This window comes from Mustela erminea, chromosome 7, assembly GCF_009829155.1.
Source record: "Mustela erminea isolate mMusErm1 chromosome 7, mMusErm1.Pri, whole genome shotgun sequence".
Taxonomy (NCBI): Eukaryota; Metazoa; Chordata; class Mammalia; order Carnivora; family Mustelidae; genus Mustela; species Mustela erminea.
The window spans coordinates 82,114,097-82,130,120 of record NC_045620.1 but is presented as its reverse complement, the minus strand read 5'-3'; the positions used below and the strand labels follow the sequence as shown (position 1 = coordinate 82,130,120).

The 16,024-nt window shown below is 33.9% G+C and overlaps 1 protein-coding gene across 13 annotated transcripts in view; it reads right to left on the bottom strand.

The window, feature by feature from the left end:
- EHBP1 (EH domain binding protein 1) overlaps positions 1-16,024 on the bottom strand; it is a 367,874-nt gene that overhangs the window by 74,019 nt on the left and 277,831 nt on the right. For all 13 annotated transcript variants that reach the window (XM_032353634.1, XM_032353639.1, XM_032353635.1 and 10 more), the window contains one exon: positions 12,899-13,042. In XM_032353634.1, the coding sequence (XP_032209525.1) occupies positions 12,899-13,042 (144 nt within the window). The remainder of the gene's footprint in view (positions 1-12,898; positions 13,043-16,024) is intronic.

Genomic DNA, 16,024 nt, shown 5'->3' with positions numbered 1-16,024 from the left:
GTGGTAAAAAGAAATTGTATTTCCCCCAGTTAGAAGATGTTATAGCAGAAAGCCAGGAAGGAGAAAAGCAGAAAACCAGAATATCAATTTGTCCTGACAAATCATTTGGTATTAAATTCTAAAGACACGTAGAGTGCATAAAGAACTGATGGCTTGATTAGCTCTTGTGGCGCAATTGAAGGAGCTGTCTCACAGATTCTTCATTTGGAGGAACACTTTGATCTTAGTTCAAGTCAATTCATGAACATCAACTGACAAGACTGCATGAAACACCCCGATGGTTAGGTCCAAACTCCAAGCAAACTATTTGGTTTCATTAAGGGCTTCCAGAAAAGGTGACCACGACAATCCTTTCAGAAGCCAATCGGCAAGTGACTCTTTAAATTCTAATGTGCACAATGTATCACCGAGGGTTAATACACATATAAGCAATCAGTCAAGTATGGGAATACTTTTATCTACTTAGTGACAAAAAAGGAAAGCCACATTTCACTTTCACTCTCATTAAGGCATTGCAAGGTTCTTTTATAACACCGAAACAGTGCATCAACAACCTCAGAGGCAGGGAAGATTAACAGTTAAAAATATTACAACCAAAAAGTTGTAAATACTTTAAATGTACTGAGAAAACAAATTTGCATTACAAAATAGAGTAAGATATCAAGAAATTAATTAGAGAGCTTTCCTTTCTATAGTTAATTTTTTAAATGCAGTTTAACCCCCTTTTGGGAAGGGGACTTCCTATTCCTATTTCAAAGGGCTCATTTCTGCACCCACCCCTGTCAAAGGAGGTCAGAAACACTCAAGTATAAAGTCACTGCACTGCTGTGGCACAAATAGTTTCTGCGGCTAAAATCAAACAAAGACCAATTAAACTAATCATAACGTTCCAGTGAACACAAGGAAGCTCACCTGGTATTCCTGGACTTCTTTCGTGAATTTTCAAATCTACTCAGTTCTTGGTATTATAATTACCTTGACCAAAATACTGTGAAATTACTGCTCTGATCTACTAATGGCTGCAAAAATCAAGTCGTTGTGGTTTCATGCCAAGGGGCCATAGCAAGGTGGCGCAATGATTTCTGACACAGAAGACAACTTCTAAAAACTCAAAAGGGAAAATTAACGGGATGTGGTTTACATTGCCAAGGACTGTTCATTAATTACCAATTTAATCACTGCTGGAGGCATGACATTACAAAAATCTGGCTGAAAGTTCTAATAGATTATGAAGACCACCTAAGAAGAGTGACCAAAAAATGTACAAAACAATTAATACTGTTTCACTGCTATCAAAGACACTCAGATTATTTTACATCAAGTGAAGCAAAGGAATTAGTAGCTTCACAGTGCCACCATTAGGAACTGTAAATACAATGGCATACAATTAGTAATGCACATGTGACTTTTCGTTCAAGGCATATATCCTTGGGAAAGCCAGAACATGATAAGGAGAACAAAAGAAACATTAAAAAAATGAAATGAATGAAGATTTAAACTCTACCCTCATGCATGCTGAGCAACAACAGAATAGGCAATATAAAATACAGCTCTTAGTAATGGTGATATCAACCTGGGATGTTCAACTCTGCACTGAACAGCCATATGGAAAATGTCTACGGCCATTAATAGCCGCATAAAAGGAGTGTTCCTGATGCTAAGACATCTAGCCTTAGCTTTATGAATTCACAGCAATCTCAAATAAATAAGACTTTTGAGGCTAGGGGTTTTTGGCCACATAATAGAAAAGATGCTTGAGTTTTTTTTTCTCTCCTAACAATGATGGTGTTTTGTGTGACTTTGAACATATGCTAGCAAGCTAACAATATGTTTTCTAAGAAGTCTAGTAGTCATTGTTAAGATAGCAGACTTCAAATCAACTTAAATTTAGACATAATAGATAAACTATTATTTAAATCATAAGGAATAAAAACCACTGCCTTGTACAGAGGCATTTATACCAAACACAGAAGTACACTGGCATTCTTCTCCTATAAAATGCAACTGTAAAAAAGATTAGCTATACATTTAAAGTGTCTTACTGGTCTGAAACGGATTATGTACATTAAATCTGTCAATTGTGCTGGAGTAAGAAATAAGGAATACATTTTCATCTTAGTGTCCTGGGTATAGACATTCCAGCTCACATAGAGAATAAAAATCTCTAAATAAGACAAAGCTTTCACTCCATATACTATTAAAGGGTTAGATTTCTTTTTGTAATATTTGATGTTCTTTTAAAATTACAAATCCAAAGTTAACTACTTCTTCCTAGTAGTAGAACTGATAATATGTGTAATTTGGAAAAATAAAACTTTTAGCTTGACCTTAATTTTCAAGCTTAATTCCTAGAGGCTAACCATTTTGTTGTAACATAGCCAGTGTTCACAAACACAATATAATCTTATATCATACACATTTTTATGATGGTACATAATTAGAATACACATAAACATAAAAACTATGCGAAAAGTTTCTATCTTCAGGTATTACCAAAATGATGGTTAGTGTTTTTTACCAACTGGATGGTAACTGCTTCTTCTATTATCTGGAAAAGATCTCATGATCTTATCTAAATCTGCTACAATTATCAGAATGACAGACTAGTTCCATTAAAATCAATATTTTCCAATTAACATCAAAAGTACAAGGTTGATGTCCTAGCTCTTTGCAGCAATGAAATACCTGTTAAAGGTTTAACTCACAGAAGAGCAGCTTGCATTCTTTTGGGTCTCACCAAATAAGTCTTTTAGATTCATTACGAAAGACCAAAAGGAAAAATAAAAAAGATCACTGTATTTCTTTCTTTCTTTTTTTATTACTGGTCCTTACAGTTAACTAAAGACTGACCAAACTGAAAATCCTTTCCCATGTAGTTTTCCTTAGAGGATTCAAATATTCCTGCAAACCTTCTAGGACTTGCTAATACCTTGCAGTTTGATCCTATTACGCGAGGATGGGCTCCTAACCAATTGATTGTAGTGAGTCACTCATTATCCTTGCAGATTAAAATTCAGGAAAAAACTTTAAGTCTGTTTTATAACAATGTCATTCTTTTCTGATTTTTCTTTAAAAAAAAAAAAACAAAACAACTTCTGGGTACGAACAAGTATCGGCAAACCATTTTCTTTTGCTACGTAATTTATAGCTCAAAAAACTAAAAACAAAACATATTTATAAATTAAAGAATTACCCCAATTCTTTTTAGACTTTTTACTTATAAAATAGATTTTATTCTTTCTTAAAAACATAAAAGTAATAATTAAACTTATATGGCATCATTCTTCTGATATGTTCAAAGTGCTTCACAAATATCCTAACAATTTCAAAGACTGTGAGCAGCAGGATTCTCGGAGTATACTGGCCCTAACCTTTAGCACATAACTGCAAACATCTCCTTCAGTGATCTATATAATTATACGAGCATTATTAAAAGTAATGGATTTATTAAGTTTATTTTTAAAAAAGCAATGAAAATGCAAAGTATCAAGCAAAAGAGACTTTAATAGACTAAATTGTTAAATTCTATTTGTGCATTTCTTGGGAAGAGAGTGTTTGGGGAAATAGAGTAATGAAAAATAATAGAAAAGGAATTTTTTTTCTTAAAAAAAAGCTATTAGATTTTTCTCAGAGTGTGTTTAAATATACTTTTTAATGAAGGAAGCTCCTTTGGATTATATAATGGCTAGACTGTCAAACTTGCTAAACTCAAGTTGTACTTTGAAAAAAATTATTTTAAGTGCATATGAAAAACCATGAACAAAACAAATATCATACCTAAAATATGCATTAATCAAATGTAACATAAGAAAATCTTCACAGAAAAAGAGGAATAGGAAGCAAAAAAATATTATTCATAGCGATTCAGAGCAATAAAATGTTTTCCACAGAAAAATTATTTCAGGAAAACACCTGAAACAGGTTAAATGAACACCTAAAAAAACAGATGCACAAATGAATCATATCAACTACTAAAACTACTAAAAGAGATTTAAATACAATATGTGCTAGCTTAGCAAGTTCTCATTAAAACATTTTGTCATGACAAAATTTAAGAAAAATTAAAAGGTTTATAATATCTGTGTTTGTGAGTTGCCATTTAAAATAAATTACAGCTTGACTCTTTCCTGAGTATAATTTAAGTAGAGTCTGTACACAAGGATCCACCAGATAATGTTACCAAGAGTTGTTTTCAGTGTCTTAGAAATTGCTTCCCAGCCTTCCAACCTAAAGCTATACTAATTTATACAAGAGGGAATGTTTGGTAGAGTGGTGTGCTTCAAGGTGGAGTTGGGAGCTGAACTCTAATCAGAGGTCCCAGCATATGGGAAGGACAGATGTATGTAAGGATTTGGTGCATACACGTCATAACAACAAAGAAAGGTATCACAATGTAGGATTCAAAAAAGGAAGAAATGGATGATATGGGGAACTTTAAGTTCCAAGGTGGCCAATGTCATCTCTATAACTAACTCCATAAACAGGGATGGACACTTTTCTGCTCACTGATAATCAATTCTGCTTTAAAGACTTACAGAGAGATATCTTCCCTGTTTACAAACCTTTATTACCAAGAAACTCCCTATAGATAACCCAGATTTTTCATGTTTAAGCTCATATTTTTATTAGTTGACACTGAGAAAATATAAAAAATAGCCTGTCTTTATTTCCTTCATTTATTCATTGAACAAACATTTACTTAAAACTTGGTGATAGGATTATCAGGTTTTTGTACTGTGAATAGCTCACAGCTGAGTGGGAGAAAGATGTGTAATTAGATAATGGTATGGGATAAATGCAATGAGGGAGATATGTACAGCATATTAGAAAAAGATAGAGGAAGGAGAATAGCTTTACTGGAAGGCGTCATGATACAGATACTCCTAGAAGATGTATTTCAGTGGAAACTAACAAGGAAAGAGGGGCATTTCAGGGAGAGAACAGCCAATGCTTAATGCAGGAATTGAAAACTATGCAACATTCTCACTGCCGGCATCTTGGTAGATAGAGACTGTGGAGTGGGGGGCAGGGAGATGAGGATAGAAAGGGAGGGAAAATGATTTGCATGGACCTTTGTATAAGGCCATTTTGCGAAGGTGGGAAGTTTATTTTCTTGGTAAGCAGGAAGGAGTAACCAGAAAGATTTTAAGCTTTCCTATACTCAAATTAGTACTTACACTACTTCCCATTTTTCTCTTCTTTAATATTTTATAAGCCTGTCTTTCCATTTATGTACATAGTTGCTTTCAGGCCTTTATTTCTCTGAATGCTCTGTAAATTCTCACTTTCTCTCAGCTCAGAACTAGATAAAAAAGTCTTAAAAGGAGGTAACCTATACTCAGTACATGGACACTGTCCCACACTATATGCATCAGGTACTCCAACACCAATTATTTAAATAGCTCTTCTCATTCTTCTTGGTGTTTATCAGAAGGTCCTAGGTTACTTTTATAGAAATGAGTTGAGGGGTGTCTCATTCTGTTAAGCAACCAACTCTTGATTTCAGCTCAGGTCATGATCTCAGGGTCATGAGATCAAGGCCCACATTGGGCTCAGCACTGGGCATGGAGCCTGCTTAGGATTGTCTCTCCCTTCCCCCACTCACTCATGTTCTCTCTCTTAAAAGAAAGAAGAAAAGAGAAGAGAAGACAAGAGAAGAGAAAAGAAGAAACAGAGTTCAGAAGGAGAAAAGACAGAATTTACTGACAAAGTCCTAAATCAGTGTGGAGTCATCTTCAGTATGGAACAGTAAGCTCTTAGTGAACTCTTAAAGATTTAAGGTCAATGTCTCATTTATTCAATACTTAAGGTCACTCCTAGGTACCACTTTTTTTTTTTTTTTAACTCTTAGAAATTCTCAGGTAAACTAAGAACACAAAAAGGAATGGGTAGCAGCAGGTATCTCTCCCCTCCAGCAACTTGACTTTCAGTACAATGGTATATACATTATGATGGGCAAGATAATTTACAAAAAAATTTAAAATAAGAGCACTGTAAATTAAGGCACAAATTAAAACACATAAATAAGTGAAAACAGTAGCAGTGAGTTCACTAAATTAGAAGCCAGCTTTTTTTTTTTTTTCAGTTAGACCTTCTTTTTATTTACCAGAGGCCTTTTGATCTCTTCAGAGTGAAAGAGATGCTGACACTGAAGTGGGAAAGGCATTAGTCATGGTTCCCTTACCCCCTTCACCGTGGACACCTATTAATTTGAATGTCACACAAGAAAAAAAAAATAAAGAATTTTGCTTTCATTTAAAAATGGAAAAACAGATTTAGAGAAATTAAGCATTTTCCAGTTTTAGTATCACTTAATTCACATTCAATTGCTCCAAAGATGAAACTGAGCATTTTTCCTCTTTCTTTTGTGTCCCAAGTTGGCTATACTAGTTTTTGAAAATATGGACAGTATTGCCAAATAATTCTAATCTATATGTATAAGAGTTATCAGAAATTATATAGAAAATGATCAAATTAAGAAAACTATTATGTCCTTGGAAAATATATTGAACATTTGCTCATAGACTCAGCCACCATGCTATGAGGAAGCTGCAACTAGCCCAAGTGGAGAGAAAACATGGAGAGGTAGGACCAACTGATGTCTAGCAGAGGTCCTCACCAAAAACCAGTCCCAGACACTGTGGAACAGAAATAAGCCATTCCCACAGTATCCTATTCTAATTCCTAAATCACAATATGTGAGCATAACCAATGGCTATTTCATGCCAGTAAGATGAATTTTTTATGTAACGAAAGATAACCGGAAAAAGGAATGGTAAAGAAAATATTTTGGGGACTGTTTAAAGCATGGTTTCATTTGCAATAGGATACAACCTTGGGTAAGTAGGAAACAAATGCAACAGAGTTACCAGTGTGGCATGTAGCCAGCTAACCATGCAGGAGGGAGCTGCTCTTTCTGGGAAAAACAAATACTATAACAATAAATGAACACAAGACAACCCAAGTCACATTGGTGGTAGTCCAAGAAACAATGAGATATTTTATGAGATACCGTGACTATTACTCATCAATCACAAAGAGTAGTCATTGAGAAATTCTTGTCTTCTCAGTGTGAACAGGACTGCTATTTATTAAATCTGCCATTTATTCCACAGAGTCACAAGTTAGTATCATCAACTGTCAAAGTGAAGAGCTCTTACCACGTCTCTCTTCTTAACACACACATATACATACATTATCTTAGAAATACTGAAGTCAAGTTGGTTTGGGTACACTAAGAAAATAATGTGCCAAAAATACTTCTTTTGGGTACCAAAAATTTCCCTACCTTAAAATAATTATCTTAGCATGTCATATTTTTATAACCTAAAGGATAAAAGGGAAAAAAATCCCATAAAAGCCATTCATTATACTACCCACTAGAGATAAATACTGCTACTATTTTGATGATTTTCCTTTCTGTCCTTTTCAATGCATGTAAAAAAAGTCTCTATCATTTCAAAATGGAGTTTATATGCCATATATATTTTACAGACTTCTTTTTATACAAAAGGACATTGTGAGCATTCTCCCATGTCCTTTCAATATTCTTTAAAAACATTATTGTATAGATGTTTAAATGGCTACATAACAAGTATATTTATGCTATAATTTATTTGATCATTCCTCTATTTTGCAAAATTACCATTTTTTTTTAAAGATTTTATTTATTTATTTGACAGAGAGAGTTCACAGTAGACAGAGAGGCAGGCAGAGAGAGAGAGAGAGGGAAGCAGGCTCCCTGCTGAGCAGAGATTCCCGATGCGGGACTCGATCCCAGAATCCTGAGATCATGACCTGAGCCGAAGGCAGCGGCTTAACCCACTGAGCCACCCAGGCGCCCCAAAATTACCATTTTTTTAGTTTTTGCTATTACAAATAACATTGTGATGAAAACCTGCATACCGATCTTTGTTAATAGAATTCCTGGGTAAAGGGGAACGAACATTTCTTTCCAGAAAAGTGTGGCAAGTTACATGAGACCAGCAGTATAAAAGAGTCATCAATAAAACATCACCAGCATCATGTTTCTTAAAATCCAAGCTATATATTTAGATATGGTAAGATGTCACAACACAGAATAAGAGATGTTTGGGGAGGGGCACTTGGGTGGCTCAGTGGGTTAAGCGGTTGCCTTCGGCTCAGGTCATTATACCAGGATCCTGGAATCTAGCCCTACATCAGACTCCCTGCTCAGGAGAGAGCCTGCTTCTCCCTCTCCCTCTGCCTGCCACTCCACCTGCTTGTGCTCTCTCTCTCTGTCAAATAAATAAATAAAATCTTAAAAAAAAAAAAAAAAAGATATCTTGGGGTGCCTGTCTGTCTCAGTCATAAGATCATGCAACTCCTGATATCGGGGTTGTGAGTTTGAATCTCATGTTGGGTGTAGAGATTATGTAAAAATAAAATTTTAAAAAGAGAGAAATTTTAATAATTTCAATGTTGAATTCACACCAGTATAATTTAAAAATTTCAAAGTTTAACTTGAAAAATACAGAGTATAGATTACTGGTGCCTTAAACAAAAGAGATGACCCATAAAATATTTGTAAAAGTCTGAACCAAATGAAAAACTAAACACCACCTTTTTAAAAAGTCAGGATACTTGAATTCTAAGTAAGCCTCACGTGTCACTGTCTACAACCTTAGGTAAATTTAAACATTCTTTCCCAACTCATTTTCTTAATCTTAATATAAAAGATAAAACAATAGTATCTATTTCTATTTCACAAGGATGTCAGAAAAATAAAGAAGAAGGAAATATAACACAATGCTTTAGAGACAAAGTCTCTGAAATCAAAAAGTCTAGGTTCAATTCTTGGCTCTGTTACTTTTAACAGTGTCACCATGGGCAATTCATTAATTTGTCAGTTTTCTCAACTGTAAAATAGGGATGATAACACTTAACTCATACAATTATTGTGGAGATTAAATGAGAAAATCCATGTTAAACCACTTAGAATCCTGCTTGATAAACAGCAAGTGCTCAGTAAACATCCAATGATAATTATTTATATATGTAAAATTCACACATAGGTAAAGTAACTGGTTTTAAAAATCTACTTGGCCATTTAAATCATTTAAATAAAATAAAAATAAAATCTACTTGATCATTTAAATCTCAGGTATTCTGAATTTAAAATCAACACACTGGAACAATATAGAGCTATATTCATTCTCCGTGATTTTTAGAGCCTGAAATAATTATGAAACAAAGTTTATCACAAATAACATATAGCATCAACAAAATAAATTAAAAAAAATTTTTTTAAATTTTTAAAAATTTTTTTTTAAGAGACGGGGAGAGAGAATCTTCAGCAGGCTCCACATCCAGCACTGAGCCCAATGACGGACTCGATCTCAGAACTCTGAGATCATGACCCAATAAGAAATCAAGAAATTGATGCTTAACTGACTGAGCCACCCAGGCATCCCCAAAATAACTTTCTTTTTAAAGGGATAATTCCTTCTGTGGTTCTTCACTTGACTGTATCCTTTTCATCCATCAAATCTTAGTTCAAATGCCCCCTCCTCAAATCACTCAAGCACTCACTTATTTAAATTATCCTCTACTAGGCCACACAGTTTTCACACTCTAGTTATTTATTATTATCTGTCTCTTCCCATCATAATATAAACTCCAAAATGGAAGAAGCTTAACCTTTTCTGTCACCATGAAAATACTTAGTTCAGACACTCAATAAATATCTAGCAAATGACCAACAAATCAATGATCTAACATATGGCTAGGCATTGAAAGAGTTGGCATAGAGGTTACGGAACTTCAAAGATGGCCCAGTAGATTTGGGTTTCTCATTTTTATCATGAACTACAGCTTAAAAATATGGTCTTTTTTGTTCGTTAAATATGTTTTATATCAAGATTGAAGAAGCACATATGTCCACATAACTAAAGGAAGTTTCAGACAAAAATACTATGCTTACTATATGTGATGAATTCTGAGATCTTTATCTGATTCTATTCTATTCCTTTTCATTAAAAATAAACTAATTACTGCAGGCCACTAAACTGCTTTTATATCATATTATTGTGTAAAAACTTGTCGTGTGAAAAACACTGCTCAAGGTCAGAGGTTATTAAGCTCGTACCTGAAAGGAAGGTTCAAACATGTGCCTGGATAGGAAGAAATAAGTATCTGATCACAGATGACAAAATCACCTATATAGAAAATCTGAAAGAATTGGGAAAAAAGAATCTCCTGGAACTAAAAAGCAATTATAGCAAGGCTGTAGGATATAAGGTTAATATTCAAAAGACATCTGCTTTCCTATATACCAGCAGTGAACAAGTGGAATTTGAAATTAAGAACAAAATCCATTCACATTAATGAAATCTAACAAAATATGTATAAGATCTATATGAGGAATATAAGGAAATCAAAAAACTAAATAAATGAAGAGATATTCTATGTTAATCAGTAGGAACACTCAATTTGCAACAGACATATCTGATAAAAGGCTATATCCAAAATACACAAAGAACTACTGAAACTCAGCAATAAAAAAGCAACCAACCTGATCAAAAAATGGATCAGTGACCCTTATAGACACCTCACCAAAGGAAGATTTACAGATTGCAATTATGCATATGAAAAGATGCTTCACATCATTTGTCATCAGGGAAATGTAAATTAAAACACTTAGATACCACTAAACACCTATTAGAATGGCCAATATCTGGAACACCGGCAACACTCAACGCTGAGTGAAGACGTGGAGCACCACAAGAACTCTCACACACTACTAGTGGGAATACAAGATGGGACAGAGATTTCAGAAGACAGTTTGGCAACTTCTTATGAAAGTAAACATACTCCTAGCAATCACACTCTCTGGTAATTACCCAAAGAAGTTAAAAACTTGTCTCTACACAAACACCTGCACGTGAATGATTATAGCAGTTTTATTCATAATCATCCAAAACTGGAAGCAAACAAGTAGTCCTTTAGTAGGTGAATGCAAAAGCTGTGGTACATCCAGACAAGGGAATAGTATTCAGCACAAAAAGAAATGGATCTTTCTAGCGATGAAAAACATGGAAGAACATTAAATGCATATTACTAGGTGAAGGAAGACAATCAGAAAAGGCTATAAACTCTATGATTCCAACTCTATGACCTTCTGAAAAAGGCAAAATTATAGAGACAGTGAAATTAGGTTGCAGGGCTTGGGAGTGGTAGAAGGTGCAATAAAAAATTCTTAGAAAATCTGTAATAATGGATACATTTCATTACACATTTGTCCAACTCAAAGGATGTAAAATACCAAGAGGGAACCACAATGTAAGCTATGGACTTTGGGTGATTATGATGTGTCAGTGTCTAACAAATGTATCACTCTGATGTGGGATGTCATTAAGAGGAGAGGTCATGCATGTGTAGGTGCAGGGTGTATATGGGAAATCTCTGTACCTTCCCCTCAATTCTGCTGTGAACCTAAAACTGCTCTGAAAAAATAAAATCTTAATTAAAAAAAAAAAAAGAGCATGCAGTTTTGTATATGTGAGTTTGATGGTAAGGCAGAATGTCATAATTTTCAGATTCATGAGGAATCTGTTCCCTTAAATTTACGGGTTTCAATTATCATGTATTCATTATTATTTGTGAAGCACTACACAAAAATATATATAAAAATGTGGGGTTTTAAAATTTTTTATTTTTATTTATTTTTAAAAATTTTATTTATTTTGACAGGGAGCGAGCACAAGCAGGGTCAATGGCAGACAGAGGGAGAGGGAGAAGCAGGCTCCCAGCTGAGCAGGGAGCCCAATGTGCAGCCAGATGGGAACATGACCTGAGGTGAAGGCAGCCACTTAACTGACTGAGTCATCCAGGCACCTCTAAAAATGTGGTTTAATTTAGGGGTGGCAGTGTATGATAGAGAAGAGCACTAATTCTATAGTCTCAGAAAGCTCAAGTTCAAATCCTAGATTCATCATTTACTAATTCTGCAACTTTGTACAAATTATCTTACCTATCAGTCTCAGTTTTCTTATCTGGAAAGTAGTTGAACATCTATTTCATGGAGTTAAGTAAAATAAAAATTATATAAAACATCCATCATAGGGGCCCCTGGGTGGCTCAGTGGGTTAAGCCTCTGCCTTTGACTCAGGTCATGATTTCAGGGACCTGGGATCGAGCCCCACATCAGACTCTCTGCTCAGCAGGGAGCCTGCTTCCCCCTTCTGTCTCTGCCTGCCTCTCTGCCTACTTGTGATCTCTGTCAAATAAATAAATAAAACCTTAAAAAAAGCCAAACAAAAAAACCCCCATCCATTATAGAGCCTGCATTAAATGGCAGCTATTCAATAAATGGTAGGCATCATTATTAGATTCTAATATTTCCAAAAAAAATTAACTTCCATAGCTAAAATATAATCTTAAAGAAAGTATAATTAAGTTACAAAATGTAAATTAATAAAAATAGATTATTCATGTGTATGTAGAAATTATATTCTAAAATCTGACTTTTCCTCATAGCTGACACTGCTGTATAGAAATAATTACAACATGCTCTTCCAAGTATGAATTTATCAGCTCAATAAATATACCAAGTGAACCCCCTCACTCTGCCGCCTCATATTAAAAGTCTACGGAAAATGATTTAGCAAGAACAAACTGATGTTTCCCAGAGGGAAGGTGGGTAGGGAGATGGGTGAACTAGGTGATGGATTTGTAAGTGTTCTTGTCATGATGAGCACCAGGTGATATATAGAATTGTTGAACCACTATATTGTACACCTAAGCTAATATAACACTGTACATTAACTAACTGAATTAAAAACTTAAAAAAAGACTTAGCAAAAGTATAAATAAATTACTCCCCTCACCCCCATGATTGCAATTAACAATCTATGGCTTTTTAACCAATGTTCCTCACATCACTTAGCTGCCTGTTGCAGAGTGGTGTGGCTGTGTTGGTATTCTGTTTATTCCCCGCTTTTAAAGCTGCATCTCTTCTTGCTTGCTCAAGCAGAACTCTTGCTCTTTCTTTAAGTTCTTCTTGTCTTGATAACATTCGATGCTTAAAACCAAAAATACAGAATTAGGAACTCAAAAAAGCCCCATATAACCTATATTTATAGATTAATCAATGGTTTTGTTATCTGTCAAAATAACAGAGATCAGGAATAAGACTGTAGTTTTATAAGATTACTTAAAGAAAATATTAATGTTGACTAGAAACTATAGAACATCTTGACACACAGGAAGTATATCTTTACTACCTGACGCTGGATTACATTTAATTTCCATTTGTGTTAGAATATATTCCCATAAAATATAATGTCCATGTGTATATTATATACATTCTTCATATTTGCTAATCACAATATAACCTGGAAAAGACATTTAAAAAAATTTCATTTCTTATAGTTTTATAGGACTGATAATAAGGTATCTTCCAAATATATTTCTTGAAAGATATTAAACATTTGTGGCAATAATCCTTTAAATCCTTGACAATTAACATTTATAGAAAATTCAAAACTATCATATTTTGTTTAAAAAAAAATAAGCCTGGTTTTCTCTAATGCTCACCTACCTTACAACAAAACAATTAACTACATCAGCAATGGAAGAGTATTTTCTTGGATTGATTTGTAATATTACAATATATTTTTGGGTAACAACAGGTAATGACCATCAATGGAAATCAGTTCTCAAATGATAACATTAATTCAAAGCACAAATATCCATAATGTTTATAGTTCAAATTCCTTTTTTCTTCCAAAAAATAGCCAACTTCTGGCTTTAGATAGCTATTACTATTACTCTGATATTTGATTTCTTCCCTGTCATTGTACAGTTTTGATTCAATTGTAAGTAGCATTCATGGTGAAGGAAGAGGTAATAAACAGTAAACATATAACTTTATTTGGCCTAATGTGAAACTTAAAAAATTATTATATGATTTTTAGGTCTCATTGAGATTTTTATGTTTTAATATAACTTTTTTAAAACTCCTGCAGTCTCAAGCAAGGGAAGTTTTTTAAAAGTATGCAGTTCAGTGGTTTTTACTACATTCACAATGTTGTGAACCATCAACACTATCTAATTCCAGAACATTTTCATCACCCAAGGTTTTAAGAGGATTAAACAAAAATTCTTCACTTAATAGTTATAATTGAAATGTATAAGTGATAATGATAGACTTTTCATCATGTGTATAGGACACAATAGAATAGGATTGGTGATTCTAGTTACAAATCAACACTTTATCTAAAACAGACCAGATTAATTAAAGGCAAGACATGTCTTGCAGTTAAGACATCAGGCTTGCAGTCAAGACATCAGGCTATTAATCCTTCTTCCACTAATAATAAGCAATGTAACACTGAACAGGTCACTTAAAAAGCTATACTGTATTCCCTTACATGACACTTAAGTACCTTGGAGTAAGAAAGACCTTGGTTCAAATACTAGATACAACACCTAATTGTGGACCTATTGCTCAATCTCTCTATACCTCAGTTTCCTCATTTGTAAAATGGGGATAAAATAGACTAACTCTCATAAGTATAAAGATTAAGTGAAATAGTGTAATGTACTGAGCACTAGAAAAATGTTAACTATTATTATATTTTTAAAAATATTTCAATTGCCTCATGTTTGAAATCCCACCAGCTCTAAAACTGGTAACTAGAATATATCATCTTTACAATCCTGTGGGCTCTAGGGATACCTTGGTGGCTCAGTCAGTTAAGTGTCTACATGGGGCTCCCTGCTCAGCAGAGAGTCATCTTCTCCTTCTCCCTCTGCACCTGCCTTTCCCCAGCTCGTGTTCTCTCTCTCAAATAAATAAATATAATCTTAAAAAAAAATCCTACTGGTTCTAAATTCCATGAGTCTACAGACATTTAGGGATTCCAGTTAGCTACACAGACAGTGAAAGACTGCTTTGGTCTTAAGAGCACACAGAAATAAACTTTTTTCTGATTATAAATATGATTCATATTTATTATAAAAATTTTAGAAAATACATAAAAGTAAAAAGAAAAGAAAAAATAATCAGTGGCATCATGTTCTCTGATTTCAAACTATATCACAAACCTACAGTAATCAAAACAGTATGGTACTGGCATAAAAACAGACACATAGATCAAGAGAACAAAATAGAGAGCACAGAAATAAACCCAAGCATATATGGTCAATTAATTTACAACAAAGGAGCTAAAAATATACAATGGGGAAAGGACAGTCTCTTCAATAAATGGTGTTGGGAAAACCAGTCACATGCAAAAGAATAAAACCAGGTGCCTATTAACTCAAAATGGATTAAACACTTAAAACAAAAAAATATCTGAAACCATAAAACTCTTAGAAGAAAACATAGTTGGTAAGCTTGACAACAGTCTTGGTGATGATTTTTTTGGATTTGACACCAAAAGCAAAGGCAACAAAGGCAAAAATAAACAAGTGGGACTACGTCAAAATAAAAAGTTTCTGCAGAGTCAGGGAAAATATCCATAAAACAAAAAGCTAGTCTAGTGAATTGGAGAAAACATATGCAAATCATGTAGCTGGGAAGGGGTTAATATCCAAAATATATAAAGAACTCATATAACTCAATAGCAATCCAATTAAATAATAGGCAGAATATTTAAATAGACTTCTTTCCCAAAAAAGACATACAAATGGCCACAGGTACACAAAAACATCTTAACATCACTAATTATCAAGGAAATGCAAATTAAAACCACAAGGAATTATTTCCTTGTACCTGTTAGAATGGCTATTATCAAAAAGACAAGGAATAACAAATGTTGGTGAGGATGTGGAGCACTGTTGGTGGGAATGTAAATTGATGCAGCCACTGTGGGAAATAGGATGGAAGGTCCTCAAAAAAATTAAAAATAGAACTACCATACGATCCAGAAATTCCACTTTGGGGTATTTATCCAAAAAATGCAAAAAACTAACTCAAAAAAATGTATGCACCCCTATGTTCACTGAAGCATTATTAGTTTTTAAAAAAATTTTATTTATTCATTTGAGAGAGAGGGAC